General features: G+C 56.1%; 1 protein-coding gene across 1 annotated transcript; it reads left to right on the top strand.

Moving 5' to 3' along the window:
• The first annotated feature begins 4,588 nt into the window (after positions 1 to 4,588).
• LOC135978874 (kinesin-like protein KIF21B) lies at positions 4,589 to 6,986 on the top strand. Its single transcript, XM_065579602.1, has 2 exons — positions 4,589 to 5,206; positions 5,588 to 6,986. The coding sequence occupies exons 1-2, from the start codon at positions 4,941 to 4,943 to the stop codon at positions 5,640 to 5,642; spliced, it is 321 nt and encodes a 106-aa protein (XP_065435674.1). The 5' UTR covers positions 4,589 to 4,940; the 3' UTR covers positions 5,643 to 6,986.
• The last annotated feature ends 7,576 nt before the right edge of the window (positions 6,987 to 14,562 follow it).

The raw sequence follows: 14,562 nt of genomic DNA, 5'->3' as shown, positions 1-14,562 counted from the left end.
CCCACAGACTCTCCAACTCCCTCACTGTGACGAAGTGGGACTGTTCTTAATGTTTCCTCTGAATACTATAGGGGTGCCTCAGTTTCCCCTATGCATTTCTTAAGTCTCTAGATGGGGGGATAAAGGCCAGTGTGCATAAATGGCCAACACTCTGTCTCCTGGCAACTAATGGCCGGGGCCCTTCCCCCCTGCAACGGGATAGATAAAGGTGTTGGAGAACAAAGATCAGGTGACCTCCTGGCCCGGGAAAGAGACAAAGGCCAGAGAGAAGGGGGTGGAGAGTTTCAATTTGGAGCTGTCTGGGGACGAGGAGTGAAGTGTAGATGTGGGTGTCTGGCTTACTGCCCCCCAACTCCCTCACTGTGACGAAGTGGGACTGTTCTTAATGTTTCCTCTGAATACTGTAGGGGTGCCTCAGTTTCTCCTACACATTTCTTAAGTCTCTAGGTGGGGGGATAAAGGGGCACTTGGTAGACATGCACCGCCCAGCGAGGAGCCCGGGGAAGGCTCGGTGTGGCTGGCGATGCAATGGAAAAGCAGAGGCGGGCAATAGAAGATTCTCCTACCTGGAGTCAGGAGTGGGCAGAAGCCAGCGTGTATATGGGCCACCCACTTTCTGCTACCAGTGGCGGAGCTGAAACAGCCGGATCAGCTTTCCCAGCGGCACGTGCCAGCTCTAGCTCTGCCAGAGCCAAGCCTGGCAGTGAGGGGATGAGGCTTTGGCAGCCAGCAGGGGGCATGTCACAATAGGCAGGCGAGTCACAAGCCAGCCAATGTGTGACTGCCCAGCCCTGGGATGCCCCAGCCCAGATTAGTTTTGGCCTGGCCGGGGCTTTAGAGCCTGTCCTTCCCCACCCAGAGCAGACTGTCAAAGGCCAAACCCCTCTCACCACCAGCTGTGTAGCTCCCCCTTGCTTTTGGTCTGTCTTAGGCACCATCCTGGCCCTCATCCCCGTGGCATCAGAGCACTGCCCAACCTCGAGTGCATTTATTCTAACCGCCCCCTGCAGGGCACGGCCTGGCTGCTACCTCCACTGAACAGACAGGGAACTGCAGCACAGAGGGAATAAGGGATTTGCCCGAGGCCACGCAGAGCATCTGTGGCAGAGCTGGGAAATGACAATGGGTCTCCTGGGTCCCAGGCTGGCATCTTCTCTTTCAACCTCCTGCCTCCTTTGCCCCTGGTTCAGTGTGAGCTGTGAGAGCTCTCTGGGGCACAGGAGCTGGCTGGTGCCCAGATGGAACTACATTGCCTATTGCACAGATCTCGCTTTTCCCGAACATTGAGTCTGCTGCTACAACCATACCAGGGCCCGCCAGGATCCTTGCAGCTGGTCAGTGCTAAGTTGTGAACTGTGCTAGGTAGGGAAGACAAAATAGATTTTCCATCACTAGCGCAGCTCTGTGTTACTGGGGACTCACTGCTGGCTCAACCCAACCAGCCCTCCTCACACGGAGCCTGTAAATCCTCCAGCCCTGCTGTTCTCCTTTGTATTTCAGCAGTGCCCAGAGAGCTCAGTCCCGGATCAGGGCCCCGCGGTGCTAGACATTGTACACACGCAGCCCGATTCCCCCCACGCTGGGGCTCCTGAATGCCTCCTGCCCGAAGGCGGGACGGCTCTATTCCTCACCCAATGTCTCCTGCTGGCAGAGATGCTCTGAGAGACGTCTACGCTCTGGGTCTCTGGGCTTCCCGGGCTGGGAGGCAAGCGTGGCTGTCTCCGGGCGGTTCTGCTGACTCTCCAGCAGCTGCACTTCTGGTGTCCTAATGCAGCCCTAGTCCTCTCCAGCGCTCAGGGGCACTGTCCTGGCATCGGACTGTCCTGGTAAATAGAACAATGTCTCCTGGCACCCTGAGAATTCCTGTTCCCCCGGCAACCTCAGTGCCATTTCCTATGGAAGTGATGGTGTCAGAAAAGGTGATGGAGGTGGTCAGGCCTAGTGGTTGGAGCTGGACTCAGGGGGCGGGGCAGAGCATGGGTGGAGCAAGGCTGGAGCGAGACCAGGGCTGGAGTAGGACTAGGAACAGGGCTGGAGCAGGCTCAGCCTGTTGCCTATGTCAGGCAGGAGCGAGTTCCTGGCCCGGGAGTGATGTTGAGCAGACTGAGCTGCTGCTGTGAGACTGATATACCTGCTCTGGGAGACACAAGGCCAGTTCCTGGCTTGTGGATTAGCTGGAGCCCAGCACAGGAGGGAATCAGCACCTTACAGATGGCTCCCGGGACGCTTGGCTCCCGGCCCCGCTGGGTATTGACTTGCCAGGTGCAGGGGGCGAGGTGCAGCGCCAGGGAGGAGATTGGGGAGGCAGGAGCACTGAGGTGGGGCTGAGCGGGCAGGTGCCGAGGAGCTGCGGCTGGCTGGCCAGCAGAGAGGAGGAGCAGCAGCTCGGCTCTGGAGGGCCCAGCTGCAGCTCCACACAGGGCACTGCCAGAGCCTGGCAGGCGGCTGGCTGAAGTGGCACTTTGTGATCTGGCTAACATGTGGGGCCGTGTGACCCTGGGCTAGCCCTTTCCCCTCCCTTTGCCTCAGTGTCCCCACCTGTAATCCAACCCTGCTGGGAGGAGGGGAGGTGCTTAGAGATCCTGGCTGGGAAGCTGCTTTGGGGCTATCAACCCTCTCCATGATGGGCTCTTCCACCTAGGCTCTTTCCTCAAGGGTGTCGATTCTCATGTGCTCAGCTCTCTAGAACCTCCCTCTGAACTCTGCTCACAGCCCCATTGGCTGTTGCTGGGGTAAAGCCTAGAACCGGTTTGAGACAGGATTGTCTCCTGGCCAGGAAGCCAGCATTCCTGGGTTCTCTCCCTGTTCTCGGGGGATTGAGAACTCCTAGGCTCCGTTCCCAGCTCTGCCATTGATTTGCCACATGACCTGTTAAAAATCCCTTCCCCATCTGCCAAAGCAAATTCACCTCCTCCTGCCCTCCGTGGCCTCTGCTGAACCTGTTGCCAAGGAGGCTATTTTGTCTTTGCAACGTGGCCCCCTGCCAGCCGGATGCTGAGCTGCGCGCGCGTTGGCCACCAAACCATTGGAGGAGGTGGAGATTTCCAGTCCCAGCTGAGCTGGGCGAGGTTCGAACCCACGACCTGTATCTCAGCCCTAGTGCTGAGCCATCATGTCCCCACATGGCCTCTGCCCAAGGATCCCAGCGTGGCGTAAGCAGGCAGAACCCTGTCGCTGCCAATCCATCCCTGTCTCATTTCACTGGGCCGTGGCTCAGCATCCCAGTGGTAGCTGTGTGGTCGGACGCTCTCGCCATCCCCCTGCCTTGCTGAAAGGGCTGTTGCTGGCCTAATGACCTGAGAGCGACTGGTCTCCTTTGCCACCGGGATTCACAGCAGCTGCCCTCCGGGCTGTTGCCTTGCAGATGTTTGAGATTGCGGACAGCGTGGTGGGGAACGTCGGCCCCACCCATAACTTCGAGCCCCCGCACTACGACGGCATCAAGTGTCTGGCCATCCAGGGCGACGTGCTCTTCAGCGGCTCCAGGGACAACGGGATCAAGAAGTGGGACCTGGAGCAGCAGGAGCTCCTCCAGGTATGGAGGGGGATGAGCAGGAAGGCCCTGCTGCTGGGCGGGGGGCAGAGAGATGGGCTAGACCCGCAGCGTGCCGTTTCGAGGGCCAGTGCCAGAGTCTGGAGCGAGGACTTAGAACCTGCTGGAGAGTCACTGTCCAGTCTGGAGCGTGCTCCCGCCGTCCTGGGGGCAGAGGATCAGAGGGCAGACACAGGGACCCCATCCCTACGTTGTACATGGGGCCTCCAGGCAATGGAAGAGCCCCGGGGGTTGCAAACGACAGTGGCTGGCAGGGTGGGTCCCGAAGGCAGTTTACAGCCGTGGGCAATGCACGGTAGCCAGTTCTATAGGGCTGGGCCCCACCTGCTGCGGTTAAAGGGCTCAGTGGCCTATGGGGAACAGGTTGGTCTGGGGGTAGATAGCGCTCGGCGTTGTCCCTATTTCTGACCCCGGTGAGTGTGGCTGTCTGGTCTCCGGGCCCCACAGGCCGCAGTGCCTGGCTCCAGCAGTGCGGGGATGGCCTCCGGTGGGTCTGGGATAGAGCAGCAGCCGCAGGGGGCGTGCAGGCCGGTGCTGGGAGACAGGAGGTCTGGCTCTGCCATGAGACTTGGCTAACATTTCAGAGTCCTCTATTGATTTGGGGGGGGGGCTCTGTTTTGGAGAACCTACCGTGTGCCTGCCCGGGGCTGGGTTGTTCAGAGGAGCTGGGCACTGTGGGAGTCAAGGGGAGCGGTGGGGGCTCCGCCCCTCTGAAAATGGGGTGGTCAGGGTGTCCCCCAAAATGGAGCTGCCCAGAGCTAGTCACCATTTGTGGCTGTGTGACCCTCCCCCACAGTCTCTCCCCTATGAAATGAGGCTAATGCTCATTTTTCTTCCCACTGGAGCGCTGAGGATTGATGGCAGACAAATAATTAGAGAGATGGGGGGTCGGGGGGAAATCTCTTTTATTGGACCAGCTCCTGTGGGTGGAAGGGACAAGCTTTCAAGCCCCACCCTGGAAGAAGAGCTGAGTTTGCAGACTTGTCCCTTCCCCCCCCACACACAGAAATTGGTCCAATCAAAGAGATTCTCTTCCCCCATCTTGTGTGTCTCGTATCCAGGTTGCCAGCACCGCTTGGATTGATCAGAGCTTGGAGATCCCCTGGCCAATCCAAATGAGCAATTGTCTCCTGGAGCGGAGCCCTCTTCTCTCCTGCTGAGCTGCTTCTGTAGCTCACCAGAGTCCCGTTGTCTTGAATTCAAATCCTCGGCTGCTGCTTGATGAGAAATCGAGCGGAGCTTAAAAATTCCAGCTCTCAGCCACGGTACAGATGTGGGGGGTTTGTCTCAGCCCATTACAGAGCCAGCAGCCAGCTGCAAACCCAGCATCTGGCTCTGGCTGCTGGCCTGGCCCTGCCCTGGAGCTCAGGGGGCGGTTTGGGTCTTGATGGCCCCGGCTGGCAACGTGGATCGTGGGCGCTCACTGGCTCTGCCCTGTCTCTGTGCCTGCCAGCAAATCCCCAACGCGCACAAGGACTGGGTCTGCGCCCTGGCCTTTGTCCCCGGCCGCCCCATGCTGCTGAGCGCCTGCCACGGGGGCGTGGTGAAGGTCTGGAACGTGGAGAACTTCACGCCCGTTGGGGAGATCAAGGGCCACGACAGCCCCATCAATGCCATCTGCACCAATTCCAAGCACATATTCACTGCTTCCAGGTGAGGGCAGTGGGCTGGGCTAGGCCCCTGCGGGATGAGGGAGGGAGCTCTGACCCCCAACTCACCCCAGTGCAGCAGAGCAGCAGGAGCTCTCCAAACCCACTGTTGCTCCCCCCATGTGGCAGGGCCTGGAATGGCACTGGGAGCGAGGGATGGCAACAGCGCCGGAGCCGGGCTGCAGGCGGTTTGGTATGGGGCAGCAGTCAGCTGCAGGGCCCCCAACCCCTCCCCATCTAGCCTCTCGTCTCCTCCATCTCTCAGCCATTGTTAGGTCGCCCCACAGTGGCGTGGCCCGTAGCTGATTGTACTCACTGTGCTGCCTCTCCCAGCTGGGGCGGGGGCAGCCCCCGGCCTCACTTCCTCTCTCTCTTCCTTCCCCAGCGACCTGACAGTGAAGCTCTGGAGTAGGAGAAGATTGCTGAACGGCCCGACCTAGGCACTGGAAAGGCCGGAGCCAGGGTGACTGTCAGGCTCCCTGGCGGGCCCAGGCCCCAGCCCCTGTCCCTGGCTGTGAAGAGCTGGGAGCGGCCTGGCCTGTGTGTGCTCCAGTTTCCAGGACTCTGGGGTGACGGCGTCTCAGCTGGGGCTTTGTGAACTGCCAGCTCCCACGGCTAGGGGGCGTCGTTCCCGTCCAGTCCCACGCTGGGTTTCCATGATGCATAGGGCTTTCTGCTGACTGGGGCGTGGCCAGGCAGTGCTTCAGGACATGGCCTTGCCAGCCATGGTGAGGACCCCAAGCTGAGAGACTCAACAGGATCATTCCCGTCTGTCCCGCAGCCCGTTCAGCAGCCCCAGAGCCTGGATGTGCAAGAGGGATCCTGCCACCTGCATCCTGCTGCTGGCCTCTGCACCTCCTGGGTGCCTGGGGTCTCATTCCTTCTGCAAGCGGCTGCAGGCCCCTCTCCACACTTCGTCGTTCAGCAGAGCTGAGTTCTGCCGGCCGGTACCGAAATACGGAGAGGGCTTGTGTGCTGCCGACCCCAGCCTAGCACCAGCAGCGTCCATGGAGCACCGCTGGGGAATGACCCGCTCCCAAAGATGGCTTCTGAGCCCCGGCACTGCACTGGGGCTCCTTGCAAGGGGCTCCGGCAGCCGCTCCATCGCTGGGTCTCCTGACCAAATCCGCATGCTGCCTGGCAATTGTCGACCTCTGCATCTGACCCACCTCGGTTCGGAGCCAGGATGCCCCCCCTTCTGCCCCGGGGGTGGAGAGAAGGAAGCTGGCACATGGGGAAAATCCCTGTGGGCGTCTCCAAGGAAAAGCGGAATTTCTGGATCTGTTCACTCTGGGTACCCCCTGACCTGACTGAGCCTTAATTCCGCACTGGTCGGTTAGCTCTTCCCTGTGGTCCCCTCACTGCCCATTTGGACACCCGGCTTGGTGTCATCTCTGCTGTGCGTGGGACTAGCTCATTCCCAGCTGCTGCGGGAAGGGATCGAAGCTTTTATAGTGGGGTTTTAAAGAATGTTTTAAGCACCCTTGAGAACAGATTGGGACCTGGGGATTTTTAATAGCTGGGAAAGGCTTTAATGCTGGGAAAAGGGCTAAGCTCTCCGCACCATCTCACAGGAGGGGTTTAGGTTTGCTTGGGGCAGTTCCCTGCCTGCCGGCCTGTGGGTCCTGGCTCAGGAGAGGTCCGGGATTAGAGTAGTGGGTGGAAGGGCGGGCAGGGGGTGGTTATATGGTCAGGAGAGAGGTGCGTTGGCAAAGGCAGAGGGCGTGGGGCGCTCTGGATGGGATCTGCAGCAGGGAGCGGGGCAGGGCTAGAATGGAGCTGGATGAAGGGGCGGACGGGGGTAGTGGGAGGGGCCCACATGAGACTTGAGGTGCATTAGCAGAGCTGAGGGGGGCAATGAGGGGTTGCCCATGGCCTGCCCATGCTCTGCTTGCCACTCACCTGCACTGCCAGTCTGGCACGAGACACTAAATCACCAAGGTCACCCCAGATTTGGGTTTTATAAAGGTCAAAATTCCGTAAGGTCTCTCGCCACCATCTCCAGCCATGCTTGGGTGCCCCCCTTCCTCCGGGGCATCTGCAGCCAAGTGCCTGCAGCTGCCAGAGCCACGTGGGCACCCCACAGCGCTGCACTCCCCAGAGCACATGGACTCACTTTCACTGGGGTCTTTCGCTACCTTCACTCCCTCCCCTAAGGACTGGCTAAGGCGTCCCAGTCCCATGCAGCCAATGCCCAGTGCAGTCGCACCCTTGGTCAGCCAGCTTCTCGCTGCTGCTTAACGCCCTGGGGGTGCAGAACTTGCCGCGAAACGGACCTGAGGGAACCGCAGTAGGCTGGCCGTTTTCCCCAGGTGCGTTTCTTGTGTCGCTCCGCACGTCACATAGGAAGCGGCGGTTGGAGTCTGGTTTTACGGATTGATTCCCGTTGATGTGCTGGGGGCGGTGAAGTTTTGGCTCTTCAGCTACCTCCATCAGCAATGGATTGTGTGTTCTCTGGGATCCAAGACTTTCAGCATCCTTGGTTAACAGGTGATTTCCCCTGGTGTCCTTCTACACGGCAGCTCGAAGGACAACACCAAGGGGTTCTTACCCCAGATTTGACCTCCTTTCAAACTTATAAACTGGATGGGAAATGTTTCCACTTTCTAAACATCAGCAGCCTCTTTATTTATTTGTTTTGCCTTTTGATAATCCAGCTGCCCTGTCTTGCAGTAGCAAACCCTACAAAAACTGTGATTGATCGCCCCCTGCTGGACAAAGTAAAAATTGCCTCCAATCGCTGCTGCTCTGTGGAAACAAAGCAGTGTTTCTGAGGTGGGAAAATGTGTTCATTTCCATCATGCCTCTGAGCATCTGGCTACTGACCGGGATCGGAAGTCCTGCCAGGGTGCTGGCTCTGGGGGATCCAAACACAGTGACTTGGTTTGCTCAGCTACGCATGACAACCACCCATCATTCTCCCACTCCTGCCCACAACGAAAGGAGTAGCGTCCCCAGGGCTCTGCCGATGCCACGGGGGAGGGGAACGCAGGTTAAAGTGATGCGTTCCAGCTACCGAGAGAGTGGGTTATATCCAAGATCCCCCCCACATGGAACAGGATTAAACTGGCTGGGAGAGAAAAGATGGATTTTTTTTCCATTTGGCAACAAGAGGGACAAGCAAACGTGAATTGTCTGAAATGAAGAGGATGGGAGCTAGGGGCCCTGAGTTGCCACTCATGTCACTGGGGTATCGGTGGGTGGCCTGTACCCTGGAGGAGGATGTCTGAGTCTCTGCTTGTCACAACGGCTGTCGGATGCAGCTGCTCTCATGGGGTAACACTTGACATCTGCTCTGCCCTGGCAGGTGTGACTGGCTTCCTGGTCCTTTACACTCAGCCCTTCCACCTCCCGCTGACCCCCATTTCAGGTACGATCCCCCAAAGAGCACAAGGGTCAGATTTTTCTCTGAGCTGACAGCATCTCCCATCCCACCACCCCCTTCAGCCCTAACAACAATGTCACTTGCTTTAAGATTCCAAGGCAAAGTTTCTCTCCGGGGAGAGCTGGGTTGCGGGACCTAGGGGAGTAGGACAAATGGCCTTCATCGGTGGCCTCTTCAAAGGCAGTGGGCCAATGGCACTGGGACTGACCCAGAGCGGGGCTCGTTCCACCCCTCCCTGCCGTACCCCAAAGTTCCACCCGGCGATTCTTCTGGTGCCCAGCCCTGCAACTCTTAGCTGCCTTGTCCCATGCCTCACCCTGTTCGTCCAGGGGCTCCTCCACCTTCCACTACAGCCCTGCTTTACCCTGGGATGATGCCTGGCCTTTCGTGTAGTCGTCTGCGTGATCCCCACCAGGCACTGGCAGGAGCACTGCTTTACATTAAGGTTCTTTTGGTGATGGGCTAACCTTACCCCGTCCTGCATTTCCAGTGTGAACAGCTCTAGATGGAAACCCAGACAGTAGAGATGGAGCAGGACTAATCGTGGTCACTTGGTCTAGCCCTCACCCTGTGTCTATACTGTACAAGTGTTGCAAACAGCAGGTGCATTTTCCTGCCCTGATATGATTTTGGAGATGTTAACGCTTGCTATGGCTTTCTCGCTGTATGGGTTGTGGGATCCATTGGAGTGGTCTGTGTTCTGTGTGCAGGACAAGATGTGTAGATCTTTTATACCTCGATGTATTACTGTAATTACAATTATTTAATCAATAAAATGAATAAAAGCATTAAAGTACATAAAAAAACATCAAAATGAAACAGAGGATTGCTATGTACAGGGTGGGGGATTGCATGTGAGTGATGTTCGTCCATCGTTATCGATGAAGACCTCAACAACTCATTCTTTCGATGACCGGGCTCTGTACGTCCGAAGATGACTGATCAGTCCGATTCGGGCGTGGAACGTCCTGTCACACGTCGGGCAGACATGTAATGGCACTGTCGATGATGTACAAGCAGCCCTGGACTTGCGCAGCTCACGCTTTTTTTCAGCCTCAGCAATACGCCTCGCCTCAGAGGTATTACTGCCTGTGTGAATGAGGCTGCGCCATGCTGGACGGTTCAGTGTGAAGGTTTCCCATGTGGCGGTGTTGATCTCCAAGGACTTCAAAGAGGTCTTCAGCGTGTCCTTGAACCGCTTCTTTTGTCCTCCATGGGAGCGCTTTCCCTGAGTGAGTTCTCTGTAGAAGAGCTGTTTAGGAATGCGTTCGTCTGACATTCTCACGACATGTCCGGCCCACCTGGTCTGGGCTCTCATCAGCAATGTGTGAACTGACGGCAGACTGGCTCTAGTAAGGACATCAGTATCAGGCACTTTGTCCTGCCATCTGATTTTTAGAAGCTTTCGCAGACAGGAAATGTGGAAGTGATTGAGCCTTCGTGCATGACTCCGATAGACAGTCCACATCTCGCAGGCGTACAGCAGAGTTGGAAGCACCACTGCTCGGTAGACCTTCAGCTTCGTTGGTAGGCTGATCCCTCGACGTTCCCAAACGTTGGAGCAATCAGCCAAATGCAGAGCTGGCTTTAGCAATTCTGCAGTTTACTTCATCATCGATTGACACTGCTCGGGAAAGGGTACTGCTCAGGTACATGAAGTGGTCCACTGTCTGAAGTCTCTGTCCATTTACAGTGATGGACGGTTCTGAGTACGGAGCGTGGGGAGCTGGCTGGTGCATTACCTCAGTCTTCTTGATGTTAATGGTGAGACCGAAGTTGTTGCATGCAGTTGAAAACTTGTCCATATTGGCTTGCATTTCTGGCTCTGTACTAGCATTCAGAGCACAATCATTGGCAAAGAGAAAGTCTTGAAGTACAGTTTCCTTCACCTTGGTGATGGCATGCAGTCGCCTCAGATTGAATAGTTTCCCGTCAGTTCTATAGTTCATGCCTACTCCTTCAGAGCAGTGTTGAAAGGCATCAGTCAGAGTGGCAGAGAATATCATGCTGAACAAAGTGGGTGCTAAAACACACCCTTGCTTGACGCTGTTGGTGACTGGGAAGGCCTCAGATGTTTCACCGTCATCCAGGACACGAGCCATCATACCGTGATGATTTCGACATGATCCTCCACAGGCCCTGGTGACTGAGAGTCAAATGCTTTTGTGAGGTCCACAAAAGTTGTGTAGAGTTCACGATTCTGCTCTTGACATTTCTCCTGTAGTTGACTCACAGCGAAGATCATGTCAATAGTCCCACGTCCCTTGCAGAAGCCACACTGTGATTCTGGCAGTAAGCCCTTCTCCAGGTGAGTGATCAATCGGTTCAACAGAACCCGTGCAAGAACTTTCCCCGCTGTAGAAAGCGGCGAGATTCCATGGTGATTGTCGCATACCTGGCGATTGCCCTTCCTCTTATAGAGGTGCAAGTTGGATGCGTCTCTAAATTCTTGTGGAATGGTTCCCTGCTTCCAGAAGGACTGAAACAGCTCAGTGAGTTTCCGCAGCAGCACGGGTCCACCAACTTTGTACACCTCTGCTGGTATGGCATCTGACCCTGGGGCTTTGCCACTTGACAAGTGATTGATAGCTTTCTTCACTTCGTCCTCTTCTGGTGAAGCATCCATGGAGTCATTGACTGCAACCTGGGGCATCTTGTCAATGGCCTCATCACTGATGACTGAGGGGCGATTGAGAATTGCTTCAAAGTGTTCAGCCCATCTCTGGAGAATCTGCGTCTTCTCTGTAAGGAGCACAGTACCATCAGAGTTCAGGAGGGGAAAGCTCCCAGAAGAAGGTGGACCATAGAGTGTGTTGAGGGCTTCATAAAACTGCTTATAGTCGTTCCTGTCTGCATATGCCTGTATTTCATCTGCTTTGATGCTCAGCCACAAGTCCCGCATTTTGCGCAGTTGGTTCTGTACTGTTCTGCGAGCGTTGATAAAGGCGGTCTTCTTTGCCACTGAGGATGGATTGTTTTGATATGCATGATGCAGGCGGTGCTTCTCAGCAAGTAAGGCCTGGATTTCTGCATCATTTTCATCAAACCAGTCTTGCTGCCTGCATGTGGAGGGCTCCAATATCTTAGATGCAGCTGTATGGACAGTGTTGCGGAATCGCTCCCAGTCTCTCTCAGCATCATCCTCAATACGAAGATCAGCAAGCTCATTCTCTAGGTCTTCCGCTAGATTTTCAGTGGTGTTGCTGTTCTTCAGCTTCGACACGTTGATCCTTTTGAGAGCCTTACAGCCTTGTGGTCATCTCTTCAGCATGATACGGAGCTTCATTTTGGATACTATGAGCCTATGATCCGTCCAACAGTCAGCGCCACACATAGTTTTTGTAACCCTGACATCTTGTCTGTCCCTTCTCCTGATGATGACATAATCGATCAAATGCCAGTGCTTGGAACGGGGATACATCCACAAAGTCCTGTTACGGGTAGGAAGGCGGAAGATCGTATTGCTGATCAGAAGGTCATGTGCTGCACAAGTTTTCAGCAGTAACAGGCCATTGCTGTTACACTTTCCCACTCCATTTTTCCTGATGACTCCTTCCCAGGCTGCGGCATCACATCTGACTCTTGCGTTAAAATCGCCAAGCAGAATCAGCTTGTCTGTGCGGTGCACTGACGATAGCAGAGTATCTAATTCTTCGTAGAATTTATCCTTCACATCCTCTGGGTTGGTCATTGTTGGAACATATGCGCTGATCAAAATAGCTTGTTTTCCTTTTTGAAGCGGAAGCTGCATTGTCATGAGCCGGTCATTCATACCCTTGGGGGAACTGGCAAGTTTCCAAACAAGATGATTCTTGATGGCGAAGCCAACTCCAGATTCGCGACGCTCATCACTGCTGCGGCCACTCCAGAAGAATGTATAGCCACCGCCTGACTCGGACAGCTGTCCTTCATTAGCAAGGCGAGTTTCGCTAAGGGCTGCAATGTCAATGTTGTAGCGTGCGAGCTCTCTAGCGACAAGTGCTGTTCTTCTCTCCGGTCTATCTGCCGTGATGTTGTCCAGTAACGTGTGCACATTCCATGTGCCAATAGTGATCGGTGTCACTCTAAGTTTTGTTTTTGTTCGACCGCTTTTGTGGGATCCCCGCCAGCCACGGTATGCTGGCCAGGGTAAGGTGAAGCAGGCAATGTTTAGGGCACCTTTTCTAGCCCCCTCCTCATTCTACGGAGGTGAGCAGTGCAATCCTGAATAGGGCTGCTCAGTCGCTCAAGAAGATGCCGAGCTCCACTGCTGCTTCGGTCAGTGAGGAACGACCATTATGCCTGAGCCGCCTATGTGCAGGTCCGCAGCTACAGCTCCCAGTGTATCCACACCTGCTGCTTCGTCGCTCACCCATCGCCACAGGACTTGATATGATGTAATATGATATGATATTATGTCGAGACTTGCGTGTGAATTGGATTAAAGTGAGGGAGAGTTGCGCGACGTCAGCCTCACTCTCTCTTCCCAGTTCCTATCTGTATCCAGTGGCAGGACAGAAGTCGAGACGGCTGGAGATAGGGCAGGGCGCAGTGGATGACCAGGACGCCTACGTGTCTTGTCGTGCTCTTAAGCGTTCCACAACGCTTGCTGTCATTGCCTTCCTGACCATTGAACCAGGTTGCCCCAGTCAGCCGGATCCAGCCTTGGCATGCAATGGGTAGACAGGCCCTAACTCACCGAGAGTCTCATACTCATCGGCTACCCTCACCTGGTTTAGCCCGCCAGTCGAGACGGTCTCCGCGGAGGGTGTGGCCGCTGTCGCATGCTGACAGCTACTTGGAGCCACAGGTGAGAGCTGGGTGTTGTCAAGTGGGGACCAAAGTGGATGAGCTACTCCTAGGAGTACGACTGCTCCCCCATCAGAGGTATTACCCCTCCCTGACAACCCCATGTGAGTAGGTAACCGCTTGATAGCTTTCATCACCATATAGTTTTTGACAGGTTTCCACACCCCGTCCCATTGCCGGCGCCGTCCCCATTTTTCTGTGTTTGGCCGGGGGAAGGTTGCGTGCTTGTGTTTTGACATATTTAGAGAAAAAGTATGAAAGACTAGAAAGAGAGGCTGTAAGGGGTTTGCAGCTCCCTCCCCGTCCGTCTGGGCGGGAGACAATGCCCCTCGCTATGATACTTCTGGGATACCTTGGTTCAGGGGAAAATTAGCTCAGTGTTAATAGTTCAGGCCTGCAGTCAGACCGAGCAAAGATAGAGAGTCTGTGTCGCAGGGCAACGATTCACCGGTGAGGGATGATCTCTTCCGGCCTCTAAGTGCCCTCTACAGGCCGGTGTCTTGCCTGCCGCTGGTCCCGGTGTACCTCCCAGACCCCGGTGCCCCTCTACGTCAGGGTCCTGCCCCTGGCAGTAACCCACTATCTGGGTGTCCAGGGGCCCAGGGGAACCCCCAACCCTCTAACCACACCTTGCCTCAGTGGCTACTGCCAGTCACTGTCTAGCCCCCGCTCACTGGGACGGACTGCAGTATATAAACCACGCATCATCGGCAAGGGGGGTTGGACCAGCTGCCTCTGCCTATCTCTGGGCTGCCCCTCTGCAGCCCGAGTACCTTTTGTAGGTGTAAGAGTATCCGGACTCACCCCTGCGGCGCCTCCTGCTGGTCGTCCAGGGAATTAGCTCTCCAGCCTCTGGAGCGCCCTCTGCAGGCCAGTGATCCGCCTGTCCTCTTCCTCAGGCTCCCGTATCCCTCCCAGGACCCCGGTGCCCCTTTCTCTGGGTGCTGCCCCCGGGCAGTACCCACATACGCTAGGTCTCCCCTCCCAGGGGAAACCCCACCCACTAACCCCACCTCACCTCAGGATAAGGCCACTGCCAGTCACCAGCTAGCCCCCACTCTCTGGGGCAGACTGCAGTATAGGCCACTCATCATCGGCAAGGTTGGGTTCGGACCTGCTGCCTTGGCCTAGCCCTGGGCTGCCCTCTGCAACCCCCAGTACCCCTTGGCCTATTACCAGGCCACAGC

This window comes from Chrysemys picta, unplaced genomic scaffold, assembly GCF_011386835.1.
Source record: "Chrysemys picta bellii isolate R12L10 unplaced genomic scaffold, ASM1138683v2 scaf496, whole genome shotgun sequence".
Taxonomy (NCBI): Eukaryota; Metazoa; Chordata; order Testudines; family Emydidae; genus Chrysemys; species Chrysemys picta.
This window is presented reverse-complemented; position numbering and strand designations above follow the sequence as displayed.